Raw genomic sequence first — 23,460 nt, forward strand, 5'->3', positions numbered from 1 at the left:
TCGGTTTCATCCAAGGACCGCCGGAGCTGAGAGGCCACCACTTTCTCAACAACCTTACCAAAGAAGGGGAGGTTGGAGACTGGACGGTAGTTACTTAGAATGGCTGGATCCAAAGACGGCTTCTTCAGGAGGGGTCTCACCACCGCTGCCTTTAGGAGGGGCGGGAAGGACCCCTCCCGAAGAGAGGCTGTAACTATCATCTGGATCCAGCCCCGTGTCACCGCCCTGCTGTTCGCGACCAGCCAGGAGGGGCACGGGTCCAGCACACAAGTGGAGGCACTCACTGCTCCCATGACCTTGTCCACTTCCTCAGGTGTAACAAGTTGAAAATTAATCCATAAATTCTGCTCAAGACCCTCCCGCGATACCTCGGCTGGCTCTGAGCAATTGGAGTCCAGGTCTGTCCGAAGCCGAGCAACTTTATCCGCGAGAAATTGGACAAATTCCTCAGCCCTACCTTGTAAAGGGTTACCCGCATCCCTCCCTTTCAAGAGGGAGCGGGTTATTCTGAACAAGGCAGCTGGGCGCGACTCAGCGGATGCAATCAGAGCGGCAAAATATGCGTTTTTTGATGTCCGAATTGCCAAGAGATAGGCTCTGATGCAGGTTTTCAACAGTGCTCGGTCTGACTCGGACTTACTGGACCTCCAGCGGCACTCTAGGCATCTCTTTTGGTGTTTCATCTCCCGGAGTTCCTCAGTAAACCAAGGAGTCCTCCTGGATCCTCGGAGAGGCTGTAAAGGCGCAATCCGGTTAAGAGCCTCCGCCGCCGCTGAGTTCCAAGCAGCGACCAAGGCCTCCACCGGACTGTGGACGAGAGTATCAGGTATAACACCAAGCGCCGTCTGAAAGCCCGGAGGGTCCATAAGGCGCCTGGGGCGGAACCACCTAATCGGTTCCTCCTCCCTACAGTGGGGGATTGGCCTCCGAAAGTCAAGCCTCAGTAGGAAGTGGTCCGACCATGACAGGGGTAAGATCTCAATACCCCTCAAACCAAGATCACAACTCCACTGCTTCGAGAGAAATACGAGGTCAAGCGTGTGACCCGCTGAGTGAGTCGGGCTCCGGATTACTTGGGTCAAGCCCATGGCTGTCATGGAAGCCATGAACTCCTGCGCTCCATCAGAGTGCTCGCCAAGCGAAGGCAAATTGAAATCCCCCAGCACCATAAGCCTGGGGAACTCAACTGCCAGCTTGGCTACTGACTCGAGGAGTGAGGGGAGAGCTGTTGCCACACTGTTGGGAGGCAGGTACGTTAACAACAAGCCCACTTGACCCTCAAGGTCCAACTTCACCAGTAAGGACTCACACCCAACAAGGTCCGGAGCAGGGATCCCACAAGGAACTAGAGACCCTCGGATAACAATGGCCGCTCCCCAACCCCTTCCCTGGGGTCGCGGCTGATGAAGCACCTGAAAACCCTCTGGGCACATCTCAGTGAGGGGGACTCCTCCCTCTGGGCCCAGCCAGGTTTCAGTAATACATGCCAGGTCTGCCCTCTCGCCTAAAATTAGGTCCCGGACGAGGGGAGCCTTGTGAACCACAGACCTGGCATTTAGCAACAGCAGCCTGAGACCAGGGCCCTGACTACTCATGCCATCTGGCCTTGGAGTGGAACTAATAGTGCCGGAAGAAGGGATCTCTGTGACGTAGCGAACCCTCCTTCCCCGGTAATGGCTAGCCCTAACGTCCCCGCCATATCTGCCCCTCCCTGTTATGACCGTAATGTTCCGGCCCACTCCCATGTCCATGGTCCCTCCACCCTCCCCCATGGCCACCCGCGTTCCCCGGCAGGCCCTTCGAATCAGGACATCCTAAGGATGGGATTAGGCCTAGGCCCCCCTGACACTTCTGCAAAGCACTCAGTGCAGAAGGTACCAGCTGTGGTCCCAGCCTTCTCAAACACACACAACCATACTATCAGACAATCCCCACAGACAATTTAAAACAAAATAACAACAATATAGTTAATAAAAGTGGGTACATTCAATCAACCACAATCATACCACAACACTCTCCATACAGATTAAAAATTTAAAAACTGCACAGTAGTGCCAAATGGGATTTGCTCAGAATTGTCCTGATATGGAAGAGGAAGTTTATGTCCCGATCTTCTCCCACAAGGTGCACAGGGTCCAAAAGGCTGAGAAAAACAGTAGCTGGAGGGTTGGCACACTCCCCAACCACGTCCTCTTTGTCCATTGCCCTCTCTCTCTCTGGCGGGATGGAGATGTAGGGTAATCAGCAGAGGCATAAACGGGGGACCCAGAAGGGCCAGCGACAGAATCATAAGTCTCAGTTCACTCCCCAATGTTGATCCGGAGGACAAAGACAAGGGGCGGGATAGCTGGAAGGCAAGCAGGCCGTAGGTGGCGGATATAAAAGCGAGAGTCATAGAGCCGGCCATGGGTGACAACTAGCCGGGATCAAAAACACAGCCATCCCCAGGAACAGGAGAAGCCAAAGGACTGACCCCACGATGATACAATCACGATGGAGGGGGGGGAAACCCCACTCTCAGCTGAGCCACAATGCTCTCAAGCGGCGACAGCAAACCGGTAGGCCATCAGGCTAGCAACCCCACCCCCATCCCTCACCCTAACCCTAGCCCTAAACCTAGCCAGCCCTAACCTTAGCCCTAAGCTTAACCCTAACCCTGACCCTAACCCTAATCAGATCTAACCCTAGCCCTACTCCTAACCCTAACCATAACCTAGCCCTAACCCTAACTAGTCCTAGCCCTCCTAGCCCTAACCCTGTCCCTAGCCTGACCCTGCAGCAGCACACCAGCGGTTGAAGGGATCAGGCAGTCGAAGGGGTCACCCCCCCCAAGACGGGCCTCCAGTAGCTGCCCCCGCAGTGACCAATGGCGGTCCCAGTAGATTGAATCCCCTCAGCCAGCTCTTCCAGGCTCCAGCAGGCTCTTCCAGGTTCCGGTAGTCGGGTGGCTCTAGCCGATCTCAGGCCAGTCTCCCCCGAAACAGTCCGAAGTGGCCTCAACAAAAACCACATTCAGATCGTAAAGTAAAGTAGCGCTCTCAAGAGACTGCAGCAAAGCCGTGTAGTTCTCTAAGGCCACTCTCAGTCATTATTCCTGGGGAGGGGGGGATACCCTCCCCCACAAGGTGCTCAACGCCGCTCGCCCACGCCGTGGGGCCGTTCAAGGCACAGAATTAATCAAGGCAATGGTGGCAGTTCACAGCGGTCGCGCCAGCGGGAGCGGCATCCAGAGCAACCCGCGCCGTCTCCAGCTCGTCTCCCGCTGAGCGTGGCAGTTCAAAATGGCTGCGGCAGTGGCAGACTGAAGCAGCCCCAGCAGTCTTCAGCAGTCTTCAAGGCACACCCCAAGCACTCTCCATGTTAGAAGGCAAGTAACGGCCCGAACTCAGCTCGTTTCCCGCCGGGATCCACCGTCCGTGCGAGGGGGGGGCGCCGCCCAACAAGCCAAAGGCCATTCGTGTCTAAAAACGCCAAAGCTCGTCCCTGAGCCTCCAGGCAACGTTTTTCCGAAATAATTACCTCTCCAGATAGATAGATAGATAGATAGATAGATAGATAGATAGATAGATAGATAGATAGACAGACAGACAGACAGACAGACGATAGATACTGAGATATAGACAAATAGATACCGATCAATTGATTAATAGATAGATACTCAGATAGATAGATAGATAGATAGATACTGACATATAGACAAATAGATACCGATCAATTGATTAATAGATACTCAGATAGACAGATGATAGATACTGAGATATAGACAAATAGATACTGATCAATTGATTAATAGATACTCAGATATATATATATGATAATACTGAGATATAGATAGATAGATGATAGATAGAGATAGATAAGAGAGATAAATAGATACCGATAGATAGAGATAGATACCAATATAGAGATGGATAGATGAGAGATACCAATCGATTGATAGATACCCATCGATCATCAATAGATACTGAGATGGAGATAGATAGATAGCGATAGATGCATACCTAAAGTATAATGGTAGGTTAAGTAGATGAGAGATGAGAGAGAGAGAGAGTTAAATGTGGTCACTTAGTGGGATTTACATTACTATTCCAGAAGTGAGATCATTAACGACATATTCTATCTATCTATCTATCTATCTATCTATCTATCTATCTATCTATCTATCTATCTATCTATCTATCTATCTTATATATTATATATTCTGAAATAGCAACGTATCTCCCACTAAGTGACCCCAACTCCTTCAAATACCTATTTGAATCAAATGCCTATTTGAAAAGTTGAGTTTCAGATTAGAACAAAAAATGAACTGATAATACAATCAAACTGAGGAAATATGTGAAGACTACAGTGTGCCCCTGTGACAATCGTGCTGATTACTGATATTAAATGAACATGAACAGAAGGTAAGTGGTACCTAGTAGTAGGTAGCTGAGTAGAATGGAAATTTAGTTTGAACTGAGAGAGAAGAGAGAAATAGAAACAATTTCAAAGGATTTTAGGAGTTGGGTATTTTGAAATCTAGGTAAATAAATACAAAGATAGATTAATAGAAATAAAAGTAGGTTTCTATTCAAATTACATTGGATTTTTACAATACAATACAATACAATACAATACAATAGCAGAGTTGGAAGGGACCTTGGAGGTCTTCTAGTCCAACCCCTGCCTAGGTAGGAACCTTATACCATTCCAGACAAATGGCTATCCTAGATTCTCTCTATTTAATAATATATAACGCTATTTCAGACAAACTACTACAAAAATAAAGACATTGGGGCTTGAAGAAACATTTTGATTTGATGAGGTTTTGACTCAATCACCCCACAAAGGAGATCCATGAGATAAAACAAGCTGAAAATTAGAAATGGTACTTCCCAGTGGGAGGTGACAATGCTGCCGTCCAGAGCTTTCCGGATTGGATGATTTTCCTATTGTGGATGCATGTTGATGTTACCTAGTTTGGGTAATGAAATGTTTGCAAGAAAACAACAAACACAGAGAGCACCAAAGACCCCTAATTTCCTACTGCTTTGTATGAAAAAGGGTGGTGTGGACACTCTGATATTGACAAAAGCCAAACAATTTAATCCTGTACTAAACTCTTTCATTATCAGAGCTTCCTTGGACTGGTAATATTAACATTTTCTGTTATATATTTCAAATATGCCACAAGCCTTAAGATAGTTTATACTAATTAATGCTACATTTCTGGAATGTAATATACTGTAAGTGGAAATACAATTTAGCCTTCAGTATCCTGAATATGGATTCCCAACTGCTCTTATTGGTACTTTTAAAATCTGCATGGCTGCAACATGCCTGTTGAGATTAAGTGAATAGATATCAGTTGCTAATTCAGTTGCTGGCCAAACCTTTACTGTTGTAAAATAAGGGTGTGGCAATACTACAATTTCATTTTTTGTTGTGCCCTAATTGTGTTTTCCTCTGTAGTCTGTGTATCTTTGTGATACTGTGTCTCACATTACCTGCAAGCCACAACCTTCATATAGCTAAGTATTTCCAGTAATGAGAATGTTCTTTCCAAGAGAAACTAAGCTTGCCTTTTAGCTATGTCAATCTTCTAGGCACTCCAATTATCAGAAGGATACAAAGCGACATCTCCCCACAAGGTTTCTTCCAAAAAGCAAGACTTGGAAGAACCACTGATTTGCCCTTGTGGGGTGAATCAGTGATTCTTTCAAGTCTTTGTTTTTGGGGAAAAAAAATCCAAAATGTCCATATGCTTCCCTGTCTATGTACCGTAGACCAGGATCTTATCTATATGCTATTTTGCTTGACAATTTGGAAGCCATTGAAGTTGTCCTTCTTCACCCATACACCATAGATATGATAGGTAAATTGGAATATAAATAAAATTTGATCAAAAATCTGAAAAAAAATTGTGAATGTGCATAGATATTCTGTTACAAAACTGCAGGAGTATATAAGGCCTTTTTATTAAAAAATTACTAGATGCTTAAAATCTGCCTTGAAACACTTATAAGCTATGTAGACTCTGCTGTAAAGGTCAATGACATTACTGTAAAACCCAAATAGCAACAAAAGCCACAATATTTAATAAATCACATGGTTTTTGGTGCTTTTATGAAATTAGATTTGTATGAAAATACTGAGGATGATCTCTACCGCAATATATCTGTAAATGTAATATACTCAGTACAGACATTAAATCTGCTTTAAGTTAGAGGCAGTGAGGCTGGGAGAAGTAGATTTATTCAAATGGATAATGAGCTGAACATCTTCCATTTTTATGGATGTCCTAGCTAAAGGGTATCCCCAAATGCTTTACATAGTGTTCATCAGTGTCTTAAGATCTGGATTATGACTTTTATCTTAAAATTGCAACTCTTGATTTACAAGCTGCCCAAGTAATCAGCTACATTAAATTTAGGGGCTCCCTAATTAGCTTTCACTCCATATGGCAAATAAACAAACAAACAAACAGAAAGCTTGGAAGTGCAACTTTTACTGCTTTGTTCAAAGGCTTTACAGTATATTTCCTATGGTTGAGTACCAATGCTTTGCTTGTTCTGTTTAATAAATTTGCGAGGTTTTTTTTTAACTGTTGACACCTAACCTTTTAACAGTTTAATTATTTGATATATCAGCACTTTGATATCAATTTGAATAACACAGGATTGATTCAAAGTTTATTTGTTAGCAGATGGGCTTGTATAAAATAAGCAAAAAAATTCAATTAAAAAAAATTAAAACAATGGGTTGATAAGTTTCAGAACAAAAGAAGAAATTCCTTCATTGTTAGCATGCTTCAATCAACGTTCTCTGCCTGATTATACAGAAACTGCAGCCCTACAGCAGATGTCCAGATGCTGTGGTTTAACTACCAACGCATATGACCTATCGGCTCCTAAGCTACACTAGGAAGTCAATTTTCCAACCATACTGAACTTAAGAAAAGCATGAATGAATATCGTATCTTTTTTCAATCTTAAGAGAAAACAGCAATGTTAGATTTTATACGACATGCTACAATCAAATGTTAAGAAACTTAAGAAATTACACATTTTAAGGCTTCCAAAGAAAATATTACTTTCATAACTTAAAATGATTGTTTTCTCTTATTAATAAGAAAAAAACCCCATAGCATTTCATTTCTCTCTCTTGCTGCTCTGTCTCAGAGAAAGTACTACCATTCATTACGATACCACCATTTTCCAAACATCTGGTAAGTTTTACCTTTCTTGCATAGGTGGAAGTTGAATCCAGCTGTTAAACCTAGGATCATACCGACTGACGAAGTTTGTACTGTGTTTGCCTGTAAAGAGATTAATTTCACATTTAGCTCTTTGCTTTTTGAAGGACTGACCCAAAGCCTTTTGTTGCTTGAAGACCAAAATGGAAAAAAAATCTCTGTTCAAATACAGATGATTAGGCTGACCAAAAAAACCTCTCATTCCAGTATTAGGATGTACAGTAGGACCAGCAATGCCTTGAACCTAATCCAGAAGAATATGAAGGGGCACACGCATATAATTTATTGAATCAGCCCAAAGGTGGCATTCTGCCCGTTCGCTGCAGTTCAGGCGAACCAGTAATGGTGGCGGCTGGAGGCACTGCCTACATGCCCAGACATCATCGCGGACGCTTTGCACATGTACAGAAGGTTATGCACAGAAGCACCGCATTTGAACAAAGCGAGAGAGTGCACACACACGGTCCCGGTTCCAAAGGTAAGAGGATTTCATGCCTGAACCAGCCATATTTGTTTCTCAGATAGTGTAGGAATATGTTGCACAGAACTAATAAGTAGCATTCTTCATAACATCTGAATAGATGAACTTAAGGGGTAAACATAAGACACAGCTGTGTACTCCCACTTTTCATTACTGTTCCATGCCCCTCAGCATTTGCCATTTGCCTCATTCTGTTTTAATAGTAGGGTGGCTGCTGATGCTGTATGATTACAAGTCACAGTTTTATAGCATCAGTCTTTTACTTGTGAACAATAATTACAGATGTTTTTATTTAGACCGATAAAAAATTAACAACATTTTCCCTGCAGCTTTTTCTAGTCAAATTTATTTAGTAAAATATGAAAAAGCATTAGTTATTACTTCATCCTGTATTTCATAAAGACTTGTATATGCCAGTCATGAAAAATCTATGCCTCCAAGATATTAAACTATATTGAATGCATGTTATATTCTTATAAACATCAAAAGAAAGACTTGAGCAAGGAGAGTACATTACAATTTCTGTTTAATACCTGAACCTTCAATACAGAAATCTTAAAAAGAAATTATTCTTTGCATGCAACTTAAAATTATAGCATAACTATATCACAGTTAAATCATGTATTTCTCTATCAAACCATGATGCTTACAAAATGCTTTATTCATGGGAATTAAATTCAAAATTCAGTGGCAATGAAATATAGATTATGGCATTCAAAACTAATCATGTAAATAATTTAATTTATATTTTCTAGTTATGTGATTCAGATTCTTTCATACTTTAGAAGAGCACTAAGGAGTCCCTTATTTGTATGAATTTCTCCTATTAACACAGGTTACCCAGAAATACTATCTGTCATGTCAATTAGCATCTTCCAGCATAAATCCATTTTTCCTAGAATATCAATCCTCTTTTCCCTTCACATATACTTTCCCTTCCAAATCTCCCATTTATTGTTATTAATCTTTCATCTTCCAGTTATACCTTCACCATTTCCCCCTTTCCAGCTCTTCTTGTCTGTCTTCTAATATTCAGAAATTGAATAAGAAATTTGTTTAGACAAAACAAAGAACAAACCAAAAGTTTTTGTTCTTTGCTGATAAATGGCAAGCAAAGCTGTGGAACATGTATATTTATTGTACCCTATATACCATTCCTAAAATGCATCTGTCAGGAAGATGACTCCTTGTTTTTTTGTTGTTGAAGTCAGGGTATTTACATTTGTTTACAAACTATGAAAAAGATCAGGTCTTATGTCCAGATTTTAAAAATGGAAGCAAAGAAAGGGAAAACTCCTTGGTTTCAGGTTTTTCAATGTTATGCTATAGTATCACCAGGGTCACCAGAATAGTCTGTGTAGCTTTCAAATAGCTTTTATCAGGAAACATGAACATCAGGGTAAGAGCTGGGAGAAGCAGTTTTTTGATTTTCCAAATCCCTGACATTAGTTCTGGAGTTTAAGAAGGTAGGTCAATAAAGTAAATTCTCCACTATTATTACAACTTCTTCTACGTAAGGTGCTGCAAGGCTTGGTATGTTCTCCCCTCTTGTTTAATATCTAGATGAAGCTGTCAGAAAGGTGTTTTAAAAGTTTGGAGAGAATCTGCTGCTGATACCCAGCGTTTTTAACTCCACCCCAAACCATTTGAATGATACAACAGAAGTCATATCCTAGTGCTTGAAGGCTGGGTGGGTCTGGAAAGGGCACAACAGGCTTCAACTCAACCCACATAGGTTTGTGTGGCCTTGAGGGCTTCCTGGTTCTGGGAAACTTCCATTTTTATTTCTGGATGCCGTGACACTGTCTCAGGCAGAAGCAGTGCACAATTTGGCATCCTCCCAGACCTGTAGCCCCTGCTCAAAGAACCAGTGGCAGCCATGGATAGGAGGGCCTCATGACGTCATGATCATTTGTGCCCCCTGTGACCTCCTGTTTGGATGACTGTAATGTGCTGTGCATGGGGCTATCCTTGAAGAGCATTCATAAACTTCAGTTGATGCAAAATGCAGCAATAGGTAAATTACTGGTACTAGCTATTTGGATCATGTAAAACCACACCATCACCACTATCAGTTTGCCCTCCAGATATAGTTCAACATTCTGGTAATTACCTTTAAAAATCCTATAAGGCTTGGGCCTGGGTTATTTATTGAACCATTTCATGCAGACTGTTTCTACCCATCCTGTCAAATATAGCAAGTGAGGCATGCAATATGTTTCTCTCCACCGGATTGCGCCTTTACGGCCGATCCGCAGCAGTGGATCCAGGAGGGTCCCTTGGTTTACCGAGGACCTCCGGGAGATAAAGCGCCAAAAGAGATGCCTAGAGCGTCGCTGGAGGTCCAGTAAATCCGAGTCAGACCGAGCACTATTAAAAGCTTGCATCGGAGCATACCTCTCGGCAATACGGACAACCAAGAACAACTATATTGCCGCTCTGATAGCGTCCGCTGAGTCCCGCCCTGCCGCCTTGTTTAGGGTGACCCGCTCCCTCCTAAATATGAGGGTTGCGGATAATCCCTTACAAGGTAGAGCAGAGGAATATGTCCAGTTCCTCGTGGACAAAGTTGCTTGGCTTCGGATGGACCTGGACTCCAATTGCACAGAGCCAGCTGGGGTACCGGGGGAAGGTCTTGAACGACACCTCTGGACTGACTTTCAACCTGTTGCCCCTGATGAAGTGGACAAGGCCATGGGAGCGGTGAGTGCTGCCACGTGTATACTGGACCCGTGCCCCTCCTGGCTGGTCGCGAACAGCAAGGAGGTGACGCGGAGCTGGATCCAGGCGATGGTGAATGCCTCTCTTCGGGAGGGCTTCTTCCCACCGGCATTGAAGACAGCGGTGGTGAGACCCCTCCTGAAGAAGCCATCGCTGGATCCAGCCATTTTGAACAACTACCGTCCAGTCTCCAACCTCCCCTTTATTGGGAAGGTTGTTGAGAAAGTGGTAGCCTCTCAACTCCGACGGTCCTTGGATGAAGCCGATTATCTGGACTCCTTTCAGTCTGGATTCAGGCCTGGCTACAGCACAGAAACCGCTTTGGTCGCACTGACTGATGATCTCTGGAGAGCCAGGGATGGAGGCCATCCCTCCATCCTAGTGCTTCTTGACCTCTCAGCAGCCTTCGATACCATTGACCATGGTATCCTTCTGTGACGGTTACGAGAGGTGGGGGTGGGAGGCACCGTTTTTCGGTGGTTCTCCACCTACCTTTCAGACAGGTCGCAGTCGGTGTTGGTCGGGGGGCAGAGGTCGAACCCTAGGCCCCTGAAATATGGGATTCCTCAGGGTTCGGTCCTATCCCCCCTCCTGTTTAACTTCTACATGAAGCCACTGGATGAGATCATTCGACGGCACGGGATAAAATACCATCAATACGCGGACGATACTCAGTTGTATCTGTCCGCCCCGTGCCAACTCAGTGAAGCGGTCGACGTGATGTGCCAGTGCCTGGAGGCTGTCAGGGTCTGGATGGGGGTTAACAAGCTTGTGCTCAATCCAGACAAGACCGAGTGGCTGTTGTGTTTCCCTCCCAAAAATTTGGTAAGTATTCCATCACTCAGGCTGGGGGGTGAAATTCTACGCCCCCCAGACAGGGCTCGCAACTTGGGAGTCCTCCTGGACCCACAGCTGACTTTAGAACATCATTTGTCGGCTGTGACCAGGGGGGCATTTGCCCAGGTTCGCCTGGTGCACCAGTTGCGTCCCTACCTGAACCGGGAGGCACTCACAACAGTCACTCACGCCCTCGTGATCTCAAGACTGGACTACTGCAATGCGCTCTACATGGGGCAGCCCTTGAAGAGCATTCGGAGACTTCAACTCATCCATAATGCAGCCGCGCGAGCGATTGTGGGTGTACCTCGATACACCCACGTTACACCTATCCTCCGCGAGCTGCACTGGCTTCTGATCGGTCTCCGGATACGCTTCAATGTGCTAGTCATTACTTATAAAGCCCTTCATGGTATTGGACCTGGGTACTTGAGAGACCACCTGCTGCCAATTACCTCCCAAAGACCCATTAGATCGCACAGGGTTGGCCTCCTCTGGGTTCCGTTTACCAGCCAATGCCATCTGGCTACGACCCGGGGGAGGGCCTTCTCTGTGGCAGCTCCGCCCCTTTGGAACGAACTCCCCGCAGAGATTCGGACCCTCACCTCTCTCCAGGCCTTCCGAAAAGCCGTTAAAACCTGGCTGTGTCGGCAGGCCTGGGGTTGATGAGCTCCCTTCCCCTCTCGACTTGTGTGGCTGTTGGCTATTTTAAATGCCTGTCTTGTACTTTTGTGTTCCCTTTCCCGCTTGAGTTGTTCGTCGCCCTGAGTCCCGTTGGGAATAGGGCGGCATATAAATAAAACAAATCAATCAATCAATTCTTCAACCAAGGTGGGTTGGCTGAGCCCCCTAGGGGGAGAAAAAGACTTTTCTGCTGTGGGCCCCACTCCCTGGAACATCATTACTCCTGTAATTAGGTTGGCCCCCAATCTGCTGGCTGTTTGAAAGGCTTTGAAGATTTGATTCTGCGGCTGAGCCTGGGGCCCTGTATATGAGATGGACCACATTTCTTGTTCATGATTCTATGATTCTTTGAGTATTGTGTATTTTATTTCTTGATTGAGTTTAATATTTGTATATATTTTGGTTCTAATGTTATAAGCCTCCTAGAGTTATGTACTTGAGATGAGTGGCTACATAAACAAATAAATAAACAAACAAACTAGCCAGAAACAAAACTACAATTTCAATTTGAGTGAAATAGTTTGGAAACTATCCTTCTGAATTTAGTGTAGCAGTTGGGGAGACTTACCATCCAATTAGTCTAATGTAGAATGTTTGCCCATTTTTTTGGTTAAAGAAATTCAATAACATCAACCTTCAGGTGAGCTCCATAGCATAAACTTCTATAAATAAATTACCTGTAATCTTTTTATAGAATAGCTTGTTAAGAACAGAATGCAAAAGTTATTTTTCCAGAACACTGACTTAAATAAATAATTTTAAAAACTCTATTGAAATAATGCTATTAGAGAAGATTGCTTAGCTTAGTTTGTAAAGAAATGAACAGATGTAATGCTTTGATACAGTTTGTTTTAGCACAGATGCTGCAATGGGCTTTTCAAATAAAATATATGCAGTATACGTAATTTCAGCTGGATCTTCTGGCATTTTGAAGTGAAAATGTGTACCTGCAAGCTGTTTTATACTTTCTAAGTCATAATTATCTATGTTACACAGACTGCTACAGCTGCAACTCTGCCTTTATGTACGAGCCTTTCAATGATGTCTTGACAATATTCTAAATTTTGCAAGGCATATTGTTCTTTTGGTTTGTTCAGAAGCCTGTTAAATGATTTCATTTCTCTCCACAGAAAATTTATAAAGTAATCTCGTTAAAAAGCCCTTACCATAATCATTATGTAAATCGCTGATAAGACTAGATATACAGGAGTACCAGAAAAATCTGAAGGCGTTTGAGAATGTGAATGCATACCCATTTTACATGATATTAGATTGGAACTAGAAAAAAAGTGAATAATGGAAACACAAAAGATATAATGGTAGCAAAAAAAAATTAATACAACTTTAAACAATTCTCACCAAATGTCTTAATTAGGGAATAACTATTCAAACATTTTTGAGATTATGAATGAATACCAGAAATATTGAAATCTCAAATCAGTGACGTAAATTAGTTTCTACTTTCTATTCTTCCATCATAATGTAGAAGTGTTCTGGTAGTGTTCTTCCATCATAATGTAGAAGTGTTCTGGTAAAGAGGAAGGGCTTGATTGTTGAATTAAAAGAGTTATTTGGAGTAAGATTTCTTTTGAAATACTGAAGCTTGTTGCTTAAATCTCTTTTGTTAGACATATATGTGTATGGGTTAGTTTACATAGCTATTTTAAGAGATTATCCTTCTAACAGATCACTTTTGAGCTTCATATTAACATATATGTTCTGCTTTAAATGTGTAAAATTTATGCATGTTTTTGCAGTAACAGCAACTGGATCTATAAAAATGCATGTATTATGGATCCTCTCTTTATGTATGCGTAGATTTCAAAAAATACAACTTAAATGTTTTAATAGGCCTCAAAAACCTGTGTTCTAATTTGATCATTAGAACTCTGTGTTGTAATTTGTTCTTACACAACTGTGTAATGTTGGACAATCAATTATTCAAAATTGAGACTTTATTGCCATAAATGAATTTTAACTCACAGCCTAAATCATTGGTATATAACCGGAAGCCCAAGAGAGTTGCTCAAGGTTGCTTGTAGATTCCTAATCTTTCCTTCAGTGTTTTCTGATTTTTTTTTTTAGCAAATAAGCTAACATTAAACCATCTCCTGTTCCAATCCGATCCGATGAGATTAGATGTGAGATGGGGCAAATCAACTTATAAAAAAGAAGGAAAATCACCATATTGCTATTTCATGTATAAGTAGCAATTCATGGATTTCTACCCATTAGTGATTTGTGTGGAGGATGCTATTTATGTATTTCTTCATAGTTCAACTAATTATTGCATACGTACCATTAGGATTCCACTGATCTTCTCCTCCCAGAACGAACAAGAAATTTTCTACTTCCACAACACAGTGATGGGCACTATTGTATGGCATAACTGTGAATAAAGCAGATATATTTTTTATTAAGGTGCATTTCAACAGTAGGCTTAATAGTATAGTTCTTCTGAGGATTTCAGGGAAGTTCAAATTTAGACTCCAATCTGGGTCGGTCACCAGGACCAGAGGTTTTGTCTTCCGAGCTTTCGGACTTGTATTGTATTCATTCTTCAGGAACTTCTCTCTAGTAGAAGGTGTGTGGTTAGAGAAAAGTTCCCTGAAGATGGACTCCAGCATGAGTCCCAAAGCTCAGAAGAAAAAACTTCTGTCCTGGTGACCGACCCATATTGGATCTTGCAACATTATCCTGGGACATGTATATTTGCCTTAATTCGTTCAAATTTAGACTTTCATGTTTTAGTCCCAGTAAATGTGCTCAGTGATCTAAAACCTGCTGTGAATCAATCCTTATAATCTGTTTAGATGGTCAGTGGCATTGTCATATCTGCTTACTGTTCTGATAAGAACATTTTGTTCTGTATCTGCAACTGAAAGCAACTTCTTTAGCAATACAGAGCCTTGGAAAACTCTAGCATAATTGATATCTCAAAACAAAAGAGCTCAGAGAAGTTTGTAATAGTTTCTGGCATTCTGTGATTTGAATGAGCTGTCATAGTAGCTTCCCAAAGTATGCGGAAGGTCTCATTAGCATGCACAGCCAGTCTCAATAGCATTATCAAATAGATTTTGGACTGAGGCAACTTTAGCATCCATTCTGGACAAAGTTTAGCTTGCTAACCACACATTACAATAAATACTGTACCCTACAAAACAGAAATATTTCATAAAATGCAATAGTTAGACAGTGATCTGTAATCATATAATAAATACTTAAAAAATAGATTTACAAAATGTTAAAAAAATACCCTCGGCCAAGATGCAGTCTGTAGGCAACATTTCCACCTCAAAACTTCAAACTATTCAACAGCTTTCTCTCACACCGCAATAAGCATGCTGCATTTCCATATAGTTTTCAGTTTTTAAATTAAGGTCCTGCTGATTTAATGCCTCCTCCAAATGTATATGCTTAATTTTCTGTACAATGTCATTAGCAGCACAATAAAACATTTTCGTTCCACTGAATCAGGAATCCCTTTGTTGAAAGAGCAACATTCCTTTAAAAACTGTTGTGGGGAAATTGTAACTACGAAGGGGAGAAAAATGGGACAGTCTTTTTTTCAGATATGTTTTCCCTATGGTTACCAAGGTACTAGAAAAAAAAATGCAGCATTAATGCCATAAAATGAATTGCTTTGTTGTATGTGGAAGTATTAAACATTGTATGTTGAAATGCATACTCTCACAGCTAAATTGTACCACATGCAGCAGTTCTGGCTGAGTGTCACCAGTAGGAAAAATAATGTCCTTGTTCTGCTCATCATATGGGCACCTTAAATCTAGGTGAGGACAAATGGGGAGGTGATGTGCATGTACAGGCAGGGAACTTATTGCTTGACACGGATCAATAGAGCACTTAGGAAACCAGTGCAGTGGGAAATCAATATGACTCAGGGCCAGCTCTTACTTTGTGCTGTTTTACCAGTGCCAAAAAAAGAGGCAGCCTATCTCACACTTGAATTATTTTGGGTGATATATCTCTCATTTCATTTGTTTTATTATCTTTTATTTTTCTCGATGTACTTGAATGTAGCATATGCAAATAACAATAAGAAATATGCAGCTTCCTTGTGTAGGACACATTTTCTTAAAGATCAAGTAGTCCCATTCTTACTTATTTTTTCTTTTCTAAAGCAATGATGAATAAGCAAGGTGCATATTTAGTTTCCAATAAAGGTCAAATATAATTTTCATAGTCTGTGCTCATGCAGCTGTCTAAGCAAATGCAACTGATAGGCAGATAGGTTTAGTACAAATGCATTAATTAATATTATATATTGGTGGTATATCTTATAAGCAACAAATACTATTAATATGCTATTTTATTTTAATTTGTGACAAATGACAAGTCAATTATATCTTCTTAGGAATTGATTTTTTTGAAATATTTATTCAGGTGAAACTCATTGAACTCCAGTTGTGTTTTTGGTTGATGTTATACTGCAGTGCCCTTCAACAGCATATTCATGAGCCTTATTAAAATGATGTGATGCTATACTGAAAAACCATGCATCTGAAATGGTTGGGCCTATGAATGAGCTTTAAATTTCAAACAATGCCAATTATCTGTTAATGCAATCAACTGTATTACCCTTAAGTTCAGTGTTCTTAGGTAGGAGACAAACTACATGTGCATCTAATTATAGTACATCACACTGTGTTATATTTTAGTGGTTGAAGTATTTTCATGCTATTGAGCATGTCTGTTGATATGCAGTGAAATGCAAACATAAGGCAAACAACTTATCAGAGCAGAGACTGAAAAACTTACAAGATTCTCAGTATTATGATTTTGCGTCATTTCAAAGGAAAGGAAAGTCCAAGAATGTCAACTAAAAAAAAGAAGTCTGAAAATGTAATTTATGACCATCATGGTACAATTCTCTACATTTCAGTTCAAATACAGGTAGAACAATAAATATAACTGCAAAATTTAAGCAGAACAATGGAAAAGAGAATGAAAGTCTCTATGACTAGGTGTAAGATATACAAATGTCCATGTCTAAAATAGCCATTTGAACTATGTAACACATATGGCTGAATTTTGGAGGACGTAACTTAATTTTTTTATACTGCTGAGACATTCCTCTTGCCCCACAATACCTTTCAACTAATCTTACAACAATTCACTAAGAATTCATGGGTGTAAATAATACAATGTACAGGCCAGTCTGCAGTCTAGTGATGAAAACCATCTCTTTCATTAATTGTATACTGTCTTCTGTTTGCTGATTTATTTTAATATGAGTCTCAGGCTCACTCATCTTTGCATTTCATTTCAGCTCAGGTGAGTGCCTATTTTCCCCTCCAAAAAGGGATTTGAAAAGAAGTTTGAATGCCACGCTCAAACACAGCCCAGTGTGAGTTTTTAGCGTGTCAGTCAGTGAGTTAGAGGGAAAGGGTAAAGAGAAGCTAATCAGGATGAAATGAGATTAAAGGCTGTCTAATTTTACAGCAACTGTGATCCATCAGCCACTGTGAAAGTGACAGTGGAAATGAATGATGGAGACAGACAGGTGGGGCTGTACATTTCACTGATTTATCCTCAAATGCACTGGGCCTTATTTTATTGAGTGAACATGACCGCATTTATCATGACTGTCATCTAAACCCACTTCTCTCCATTTAAAAAGGTCACTTTACTAGAAGGAAGTAGAATAGAGCCACTTTCAAAAGTGATTCAAAAATCTAAGAACATGAGTTTATAATGCTTTGCAAAGGAGCTCTCAGCTTTATTAAACAAAAAGTAGACCAATAAATAAGAAGAAAATTTTTGATACCTGAAAAAACACATTTAAAAACAATCTTTGTTTTTTAATCCCAAGATTCCAAAATAAAGGTGCAGTATTGGGCTAAATAGTAATTTAAAATTGTATAAAGTATCTTATTCTGCAGGATGAGAAGCTTCTTCCAAGTGAAAACAAACTTGATTTCTTCAAATAATTGTTTGAGAGGACACTCTACTCTTTCTACTATGTATACTGATTGGACTGTAGGAACATGTTTCTTTCTATCAATCTTAACCAATTTGTGGGGGAAAATGAAAAGTATCCAGGCAAAAATCAGGAAAAAGCAAAAGGGAAAAATATTTGCCTACTGCATCATATTTGTTGAACTTACTGCTACTACCAACCTTATATTCACCGTTGGTGCATTCCAACCAATAAAAAAGGCAACACAGCTTGAAATAACACGTGCTCTGTCACATATGAAATATGAAGTACATATCTAAATCCTAAATGTACAAAAGAACTGGAGAAAAATCAGCATTAATGTAGTTGCTAGCTAATTTAAGGATACACATCTTTTTTAATATCATGTGAGGTTTTTTTTTGCAAGAAATATAACAAAAGTGGGAAATGCTAACATTATTAACCTTGTTTATTTTTGGAAGGTTTGGGATTGGTATTTTAAAGGTAAAGTATGTATACATTGGCTGTATTTCCAAGCTATGGGTTGTTTTTGCCAATCTTAGCATGACATGGTACTGTACCTTTGCTTATCTTGAAGAAAACCAAAGTTGAGGTTTATATATATATATATATATATATATATATATATATATATATATATATGTATGTATGTATGTATGTATGTATGTATGTATGTATGTATGTATGTATATGTATATGTATATGTATATGTTGTTGTATTTGTGCTGATAAATAAATAAAGGGAGACTAGTATAGATCTATTTCAAGCTATTTAGCTCTCATCAGCTAGCCATACCCTTACTGGGAATCGAGCCTGTGCTGTATTGCCTCTTAGGCAGATGTGTTAACCACTGAGCTACAGAGCTCGACTCCATATCAGCCAGGCCAGGGTGAAAGGTATATATTTAAAGTCACAACCCCTGGTATGCCCAAATATGGGATGAAGATCACTACTTCCATTCTCTGTCCTTCAGCTCATCACAAGAGACCATCCAGACAGAAACCCAATATTTTTTACTGTTGCCTTTTTGTTACATTTTGTTGTATTTGTGCTGATAAATAAATATAATCCTTATATATATATGGCTTTACACAGATGGACAAAGGTAAAGTCTCTTGTTCATATCTTATGATAGATTTGACTAACCATATCACAAATCCTCATTGGCCATTCCAACATTACAGCTTACTGTGACATATGAACTGGATATATTGCTGAAAAATGATTTTTTTAAAAAGACCTTCTCTACTCAGTGGAAGGACACTGTTTCTACAAATAATGATTTTCCTTATCATTTGTTCCTGGTAAGATCTCACTCTTTATTTGCTCTTGAAATAGGATTTTCTTTTAGAACATGGAGGAAAAAAATGGGTTTATTCATCAAAATGGGGAGAGCACTAAACCTTGAGTTTATGTATTCACTCAAACCCCCTCAGTAATAATAGAAAGACCCACGAGAAGCTCAGATAATATGTAGTTGCAAATATATGGAAAAATTGAGAAAATTCTAAGGAGGAATGAACTCTTAATTCTACTCCATAGAACTATAGGTCCTTTTAAAACAAATCTACTGGTATGTTTTTGTTCTAACATTGTTTGGAAACTATTTTTTGTTAAAACACGTAATATTAATGTTCAGAAATAAACACTCAAAACAATTCTATATAGATCAGTGTATAGAGTGTGTACGATGAGGAAAGTAGTATTTTTCCCAAATAAGTAGCAACATGTGCTATTATGCAAAAGTTTGAAAAATAGCATTTCAAATTATAAATACTACAAATTGCTAGTTGTTGTACCTTGTTGTAAAAGATCATGAATCACTGATTCAAATGATTTCCACGAAATTCTATGCTGGTGTACTCATTTGTAATCCGTACAGTAGTCAATGGAACAGATTTCCAGGAAAGTAAGATCTGCAGTCCTAGACATGCTAGATTCAATGTTCATCAGATCTTATTTTTGAGTAGCCATATGTGAGGTTACACCGTCAACCTAACAAATTAATCATAATAGTTGCAGTATCTTTGCTACCTTGTTTTTTGTTTTAAAACTAGTCATCCCCTCATCTATTGCAATTGTAGAATAAACTATTAGATGGTTCACAGCTGCCTTTCTGCCTATGGCCTACCTCAAGATGATTTGAATTATTGTATTAATCAGAATTTCCAGCCAACCAAAAACAAAGAAGTGAAATGCAACAAAAATGACATTGCTGATTTCTTTCTAGCAGTAAGCTTCTTGTTTGTTCCTCTTGTTCAATTTGAAGGGAAGAAATCAAATGCATTGTACAGGAAACATGTATATTTGGTGCTGATCCTGATAAGTACTGAGCTCCTACATCTTCCATTGATTAAATTTAGCATTAGGGTCTCAGAACCTATGCAAATTGGATGTGAATCAGTTCTTGATTTCTCTGGCAGTCCAAACACATCTGGTTTTTCATTCTGCACTTTAGTGCTAGAAAATGAATTGCTTCTGTTTGCTGCCTTATGGCTGTCTCATGCATTACATCTCAAACAAGTTCCTGCAGCTTCTCTGTTAGTTGCTATATTTTTTTCTGTTTTCTTATGATTGAAATCAAACTATAAATACATGGCTGAAATACTAAGATTGCAAAAGTTAATCAATTAAATAAAACAATTTTGCGCTTTTAAAAAACAAATCCACTAACTAAACTAAGGTGACCAGATTTTCAGATTGGAAAAGAGGGACACCCTTGACCCGGGGGGGGGGGGGGGGCTTTTTTAAAAAAAATTTTTTTGTCAAAAGGTCACCCCAGGACACTGAAACCATCATAAATACGAATCTGTTGCCAAACAAAATTTTGATCACGTGACCATGAGGATGCTGCAACGGTCGCTAAGTGTGAAAAATGGTCACAACGGTCGCTAAGTGTGAAAAATGGTCATCAGTCACTTTTTTCAATGCCATTGTAACTTTGGTCACTAAATGTTTTCCCCCTCCTCGAGACTCCTCACTTCTTCCTTCATTCCTCTTGCTTATCTACCTTCACCTTATCTGTCTTCTGCTCTTTCCCTCTCTTCCTTCCTTCCTCCCTCCTTCCATCCTCTTCTTTCCTCACTCACTCCCTTCCTCCTTTTTTCTCTTCCTTCCTCCTTCCATTCTTTATACGATATAAAATTCAATGAGGGTGAAACACACAAAATCTGGCAAAGCTGCCTTGCACCAACCTGGCCTGCCCATAGAATAGCAGCCACTTTGAGACACATAAACCTGGTCTGAACATATTGCATCACAAAGATTTGCAAAGATCACATTTGCAAAAAGGAACATTTCTTGTAGTAAATACATTTTATAAACAATTTAAAAGTAAAAATCCCCCCAAAATAATAAAAAAGGTATTCTATAAATAAAAGAAATCCTTAAAAACCATTGTTAAGTATTACACCAGCAATAATTTATACTGTCACCATTTCAAACTATCATCAGAAATACGAATCTGTTGCCAAACATCAACATTTTGATCGCGTAACCATGAGGATGCCACAACGGTCGCTAAGTGTGAAAATGGTCGCTAAGTGTGAAAAATGGTCATCAGTCACTTTTTTCAATGCCATTGTAACTTTGGTCACTAAACAGCCATGTTCCTGACTTAACAACCACCATGATTCACTTAACGTGGCAATAAAAGGTCGCAAAATGAGGCAAAAATCATTTAACAAACGTCTCCTTTAGCAACAGAAATTGGGGGATCAATCCTGGTCGTAAGTCGAGGATTACCGGTAGCCAATTGCAAAAGGCAACTTTACTTGGAACAGGTGAGATTGTGCCCGGATCCCTTTCATGCCAACATCCCATCCTGTCCATGGGGAGAACTCCACAGGCGGACAAAAGCCCCAATCCCCTCTCAACCTCCAGCTGACTCTGCCATCCGCCATAACCACACATGCCCCTCAAAGGCAAAACTCAGGGGGCTGAATTCTACAGGGGGAGGAGTAAAGGGGGGATTTGAGGGGCAGCCCAAAGCACTATCTGTCTAAATTTGCATCAGGCAGGCAGTAACATTTTCATAGACCATGATCAGAGGAGCAGCTGACTCCTCCTGCATTCAGTCCCAGGCCTACAAGTGGAAGTACCCTTCCTTCCTTCCTCCTTTCACCTTCCTTCCCTCCCTCCCTCCCTCCCTCTTTCTTCCTTCTAGCCTTCCTTCCTTTCCATTCTTTCTCCTTCCTTCCTTCCTCTTGCCTATCTGCCTTCTGTCTTTCTGCACTTTAGATCTCTCTTCCTCCTTCCTTCCTCTTTCCATCCTTTCACCAAAAATCAGGATGTTTTATTAGCATCAGCATCATTCTGCTGAAAATGCCAGATTCTGTGGTACTTCTGGATGAGATTTAGAAAATTACAGAGACATGAGGAACCATTATATAATTTCACTTGGCAAAACTCTGATTAAAATAATAGCAACAAAATGTAAGGTTTTTTAATTTTAAAACTCTAGCAAAACATAGATTTATTTCCAGTTTAGTTAATTAATGCCATTATAAACAGGAATGCAATTGATTAAATAAAAATGACTTTTTCTTTTATTAAGAATACTTATTCTACACTAAACTAGAAAATATTTCATAGGCCCTTCAACAAGTTTGTTACAAATTTTCAGGATTGCATGCATTCTTGAAATTGATACCATGTAATGTTAAAAAGCAGATCGCTAACTAAGTACACTAAAAACCATGTTTAATTATTTGCTACTTGAGGCCAATAGCAATGATGAAGAAATTTCTGTCATCCTCAGTGACAATATTTTTAGGGCCAAAAAATAAAACTCTGTATATTGGATCTGTTGAATGGAGAAAGGCCTGTCCCCCCCTCCCCCAAATGAGACACCTTCCACGATAATAGGAGAGGAAAGCCTGGAGACAGCAATCACAAGGCAGAACGTAGCTAAGAGAACGGGGCGGGGGTTGGGAGAAGGCATGGGACTGGCTCCCAGCAGCGGCTGCTCGGATTTGCCATTTGAGAGAGAGAGATGGAAGGAGGGAGGGAGGGAGGGAGAGAACATGAGTGTGTGTATCCCTCCTTCCTTCAGCCCAACACTCTTGCTGGCATTCTGCCCAGACGAGAGGGACTGCAGAGGGTCTAGGGCAGCGAGTCATTCAATGGGAAACTTGCCTCTTGGAAGGAATGACCCGGTTTGGCTCCCACTTTCAACAATCGAACAGAGAAGCGAAGAGGCAGGAGAGACGAAGCGGGAGCCAAGCCGGGCTAGAGTGTTGGGCTGAAGGAAGGAGGGATACACACACTCACGTTCTCCCCCTCCCTCCCTCCATCCCTCTCTCTCTCTCTCAAATGGCAAATCCGAGCAGCTGCTGCTGGGAGCCCGGTCTCATTTGGGGGAGGGGGAGGAAGCAAGCCTTTTTCCATTTCAAGGAGCTGCCGCTCCTCCCCACCTCTTAGAAGTCCAGCCAGCTGCCCGCCAAGCTCTCCACGGAGACTCACCCAGAGTTTTCACCGCGATTTGCCTGGTGAGGGGAGGCGGCAGGTTGATGCAGACCAAATCCACAGTATAATAAATACAAGTATAATAAATACCT

The 23,460-nt window shown here is 40.7% G+C and overlaps 1 protein-coding gene across 2 annotated transcripts in view; it reads right to left on the reverse strand.

The window, feature by feature from the left end:
- The window catches only part of KLHL14 (kelch like family member 14), a 114,346-nt gene that overhangs the window by 20,001 nt on the left and 70,885 nt on the right, over nucleotides 1-23,460 (reverse strand). For both annotated transcript variants that reach the window (XM_032222392.1, XM_032222391.1), the window contains 2 exons: nucleotides 14,260-14,349; nucleotides 7,222-7,300 (listed from right to left, as the gene is read on the reverse strand). In XM_032222392.1, coding sequence (XP_032078283.1) covers nucleotides 7,222-7,300; nucleotides 14,260-14,349 — 169 coding nt within the window. The remainder of the gene's footprint in view (nucleotides 1-7,221; nucleotides 7,301-14,259; nucleotides 14,350-23,460) is intronic.

Source organism: Thamnophis elegans, chromosome 8 (assembly GCF_009769535.1).
Source record: "Thamnophis elegans isolate rThaEle1 chromosome 8, rThaEle1.pri, whole genome shotgun sequence".
NCBI lineage: Eukaryota > Metazoa > Chordata > Lepidosauria > Squamata > Colubridae > Thamnophis > Thamnophis elegans.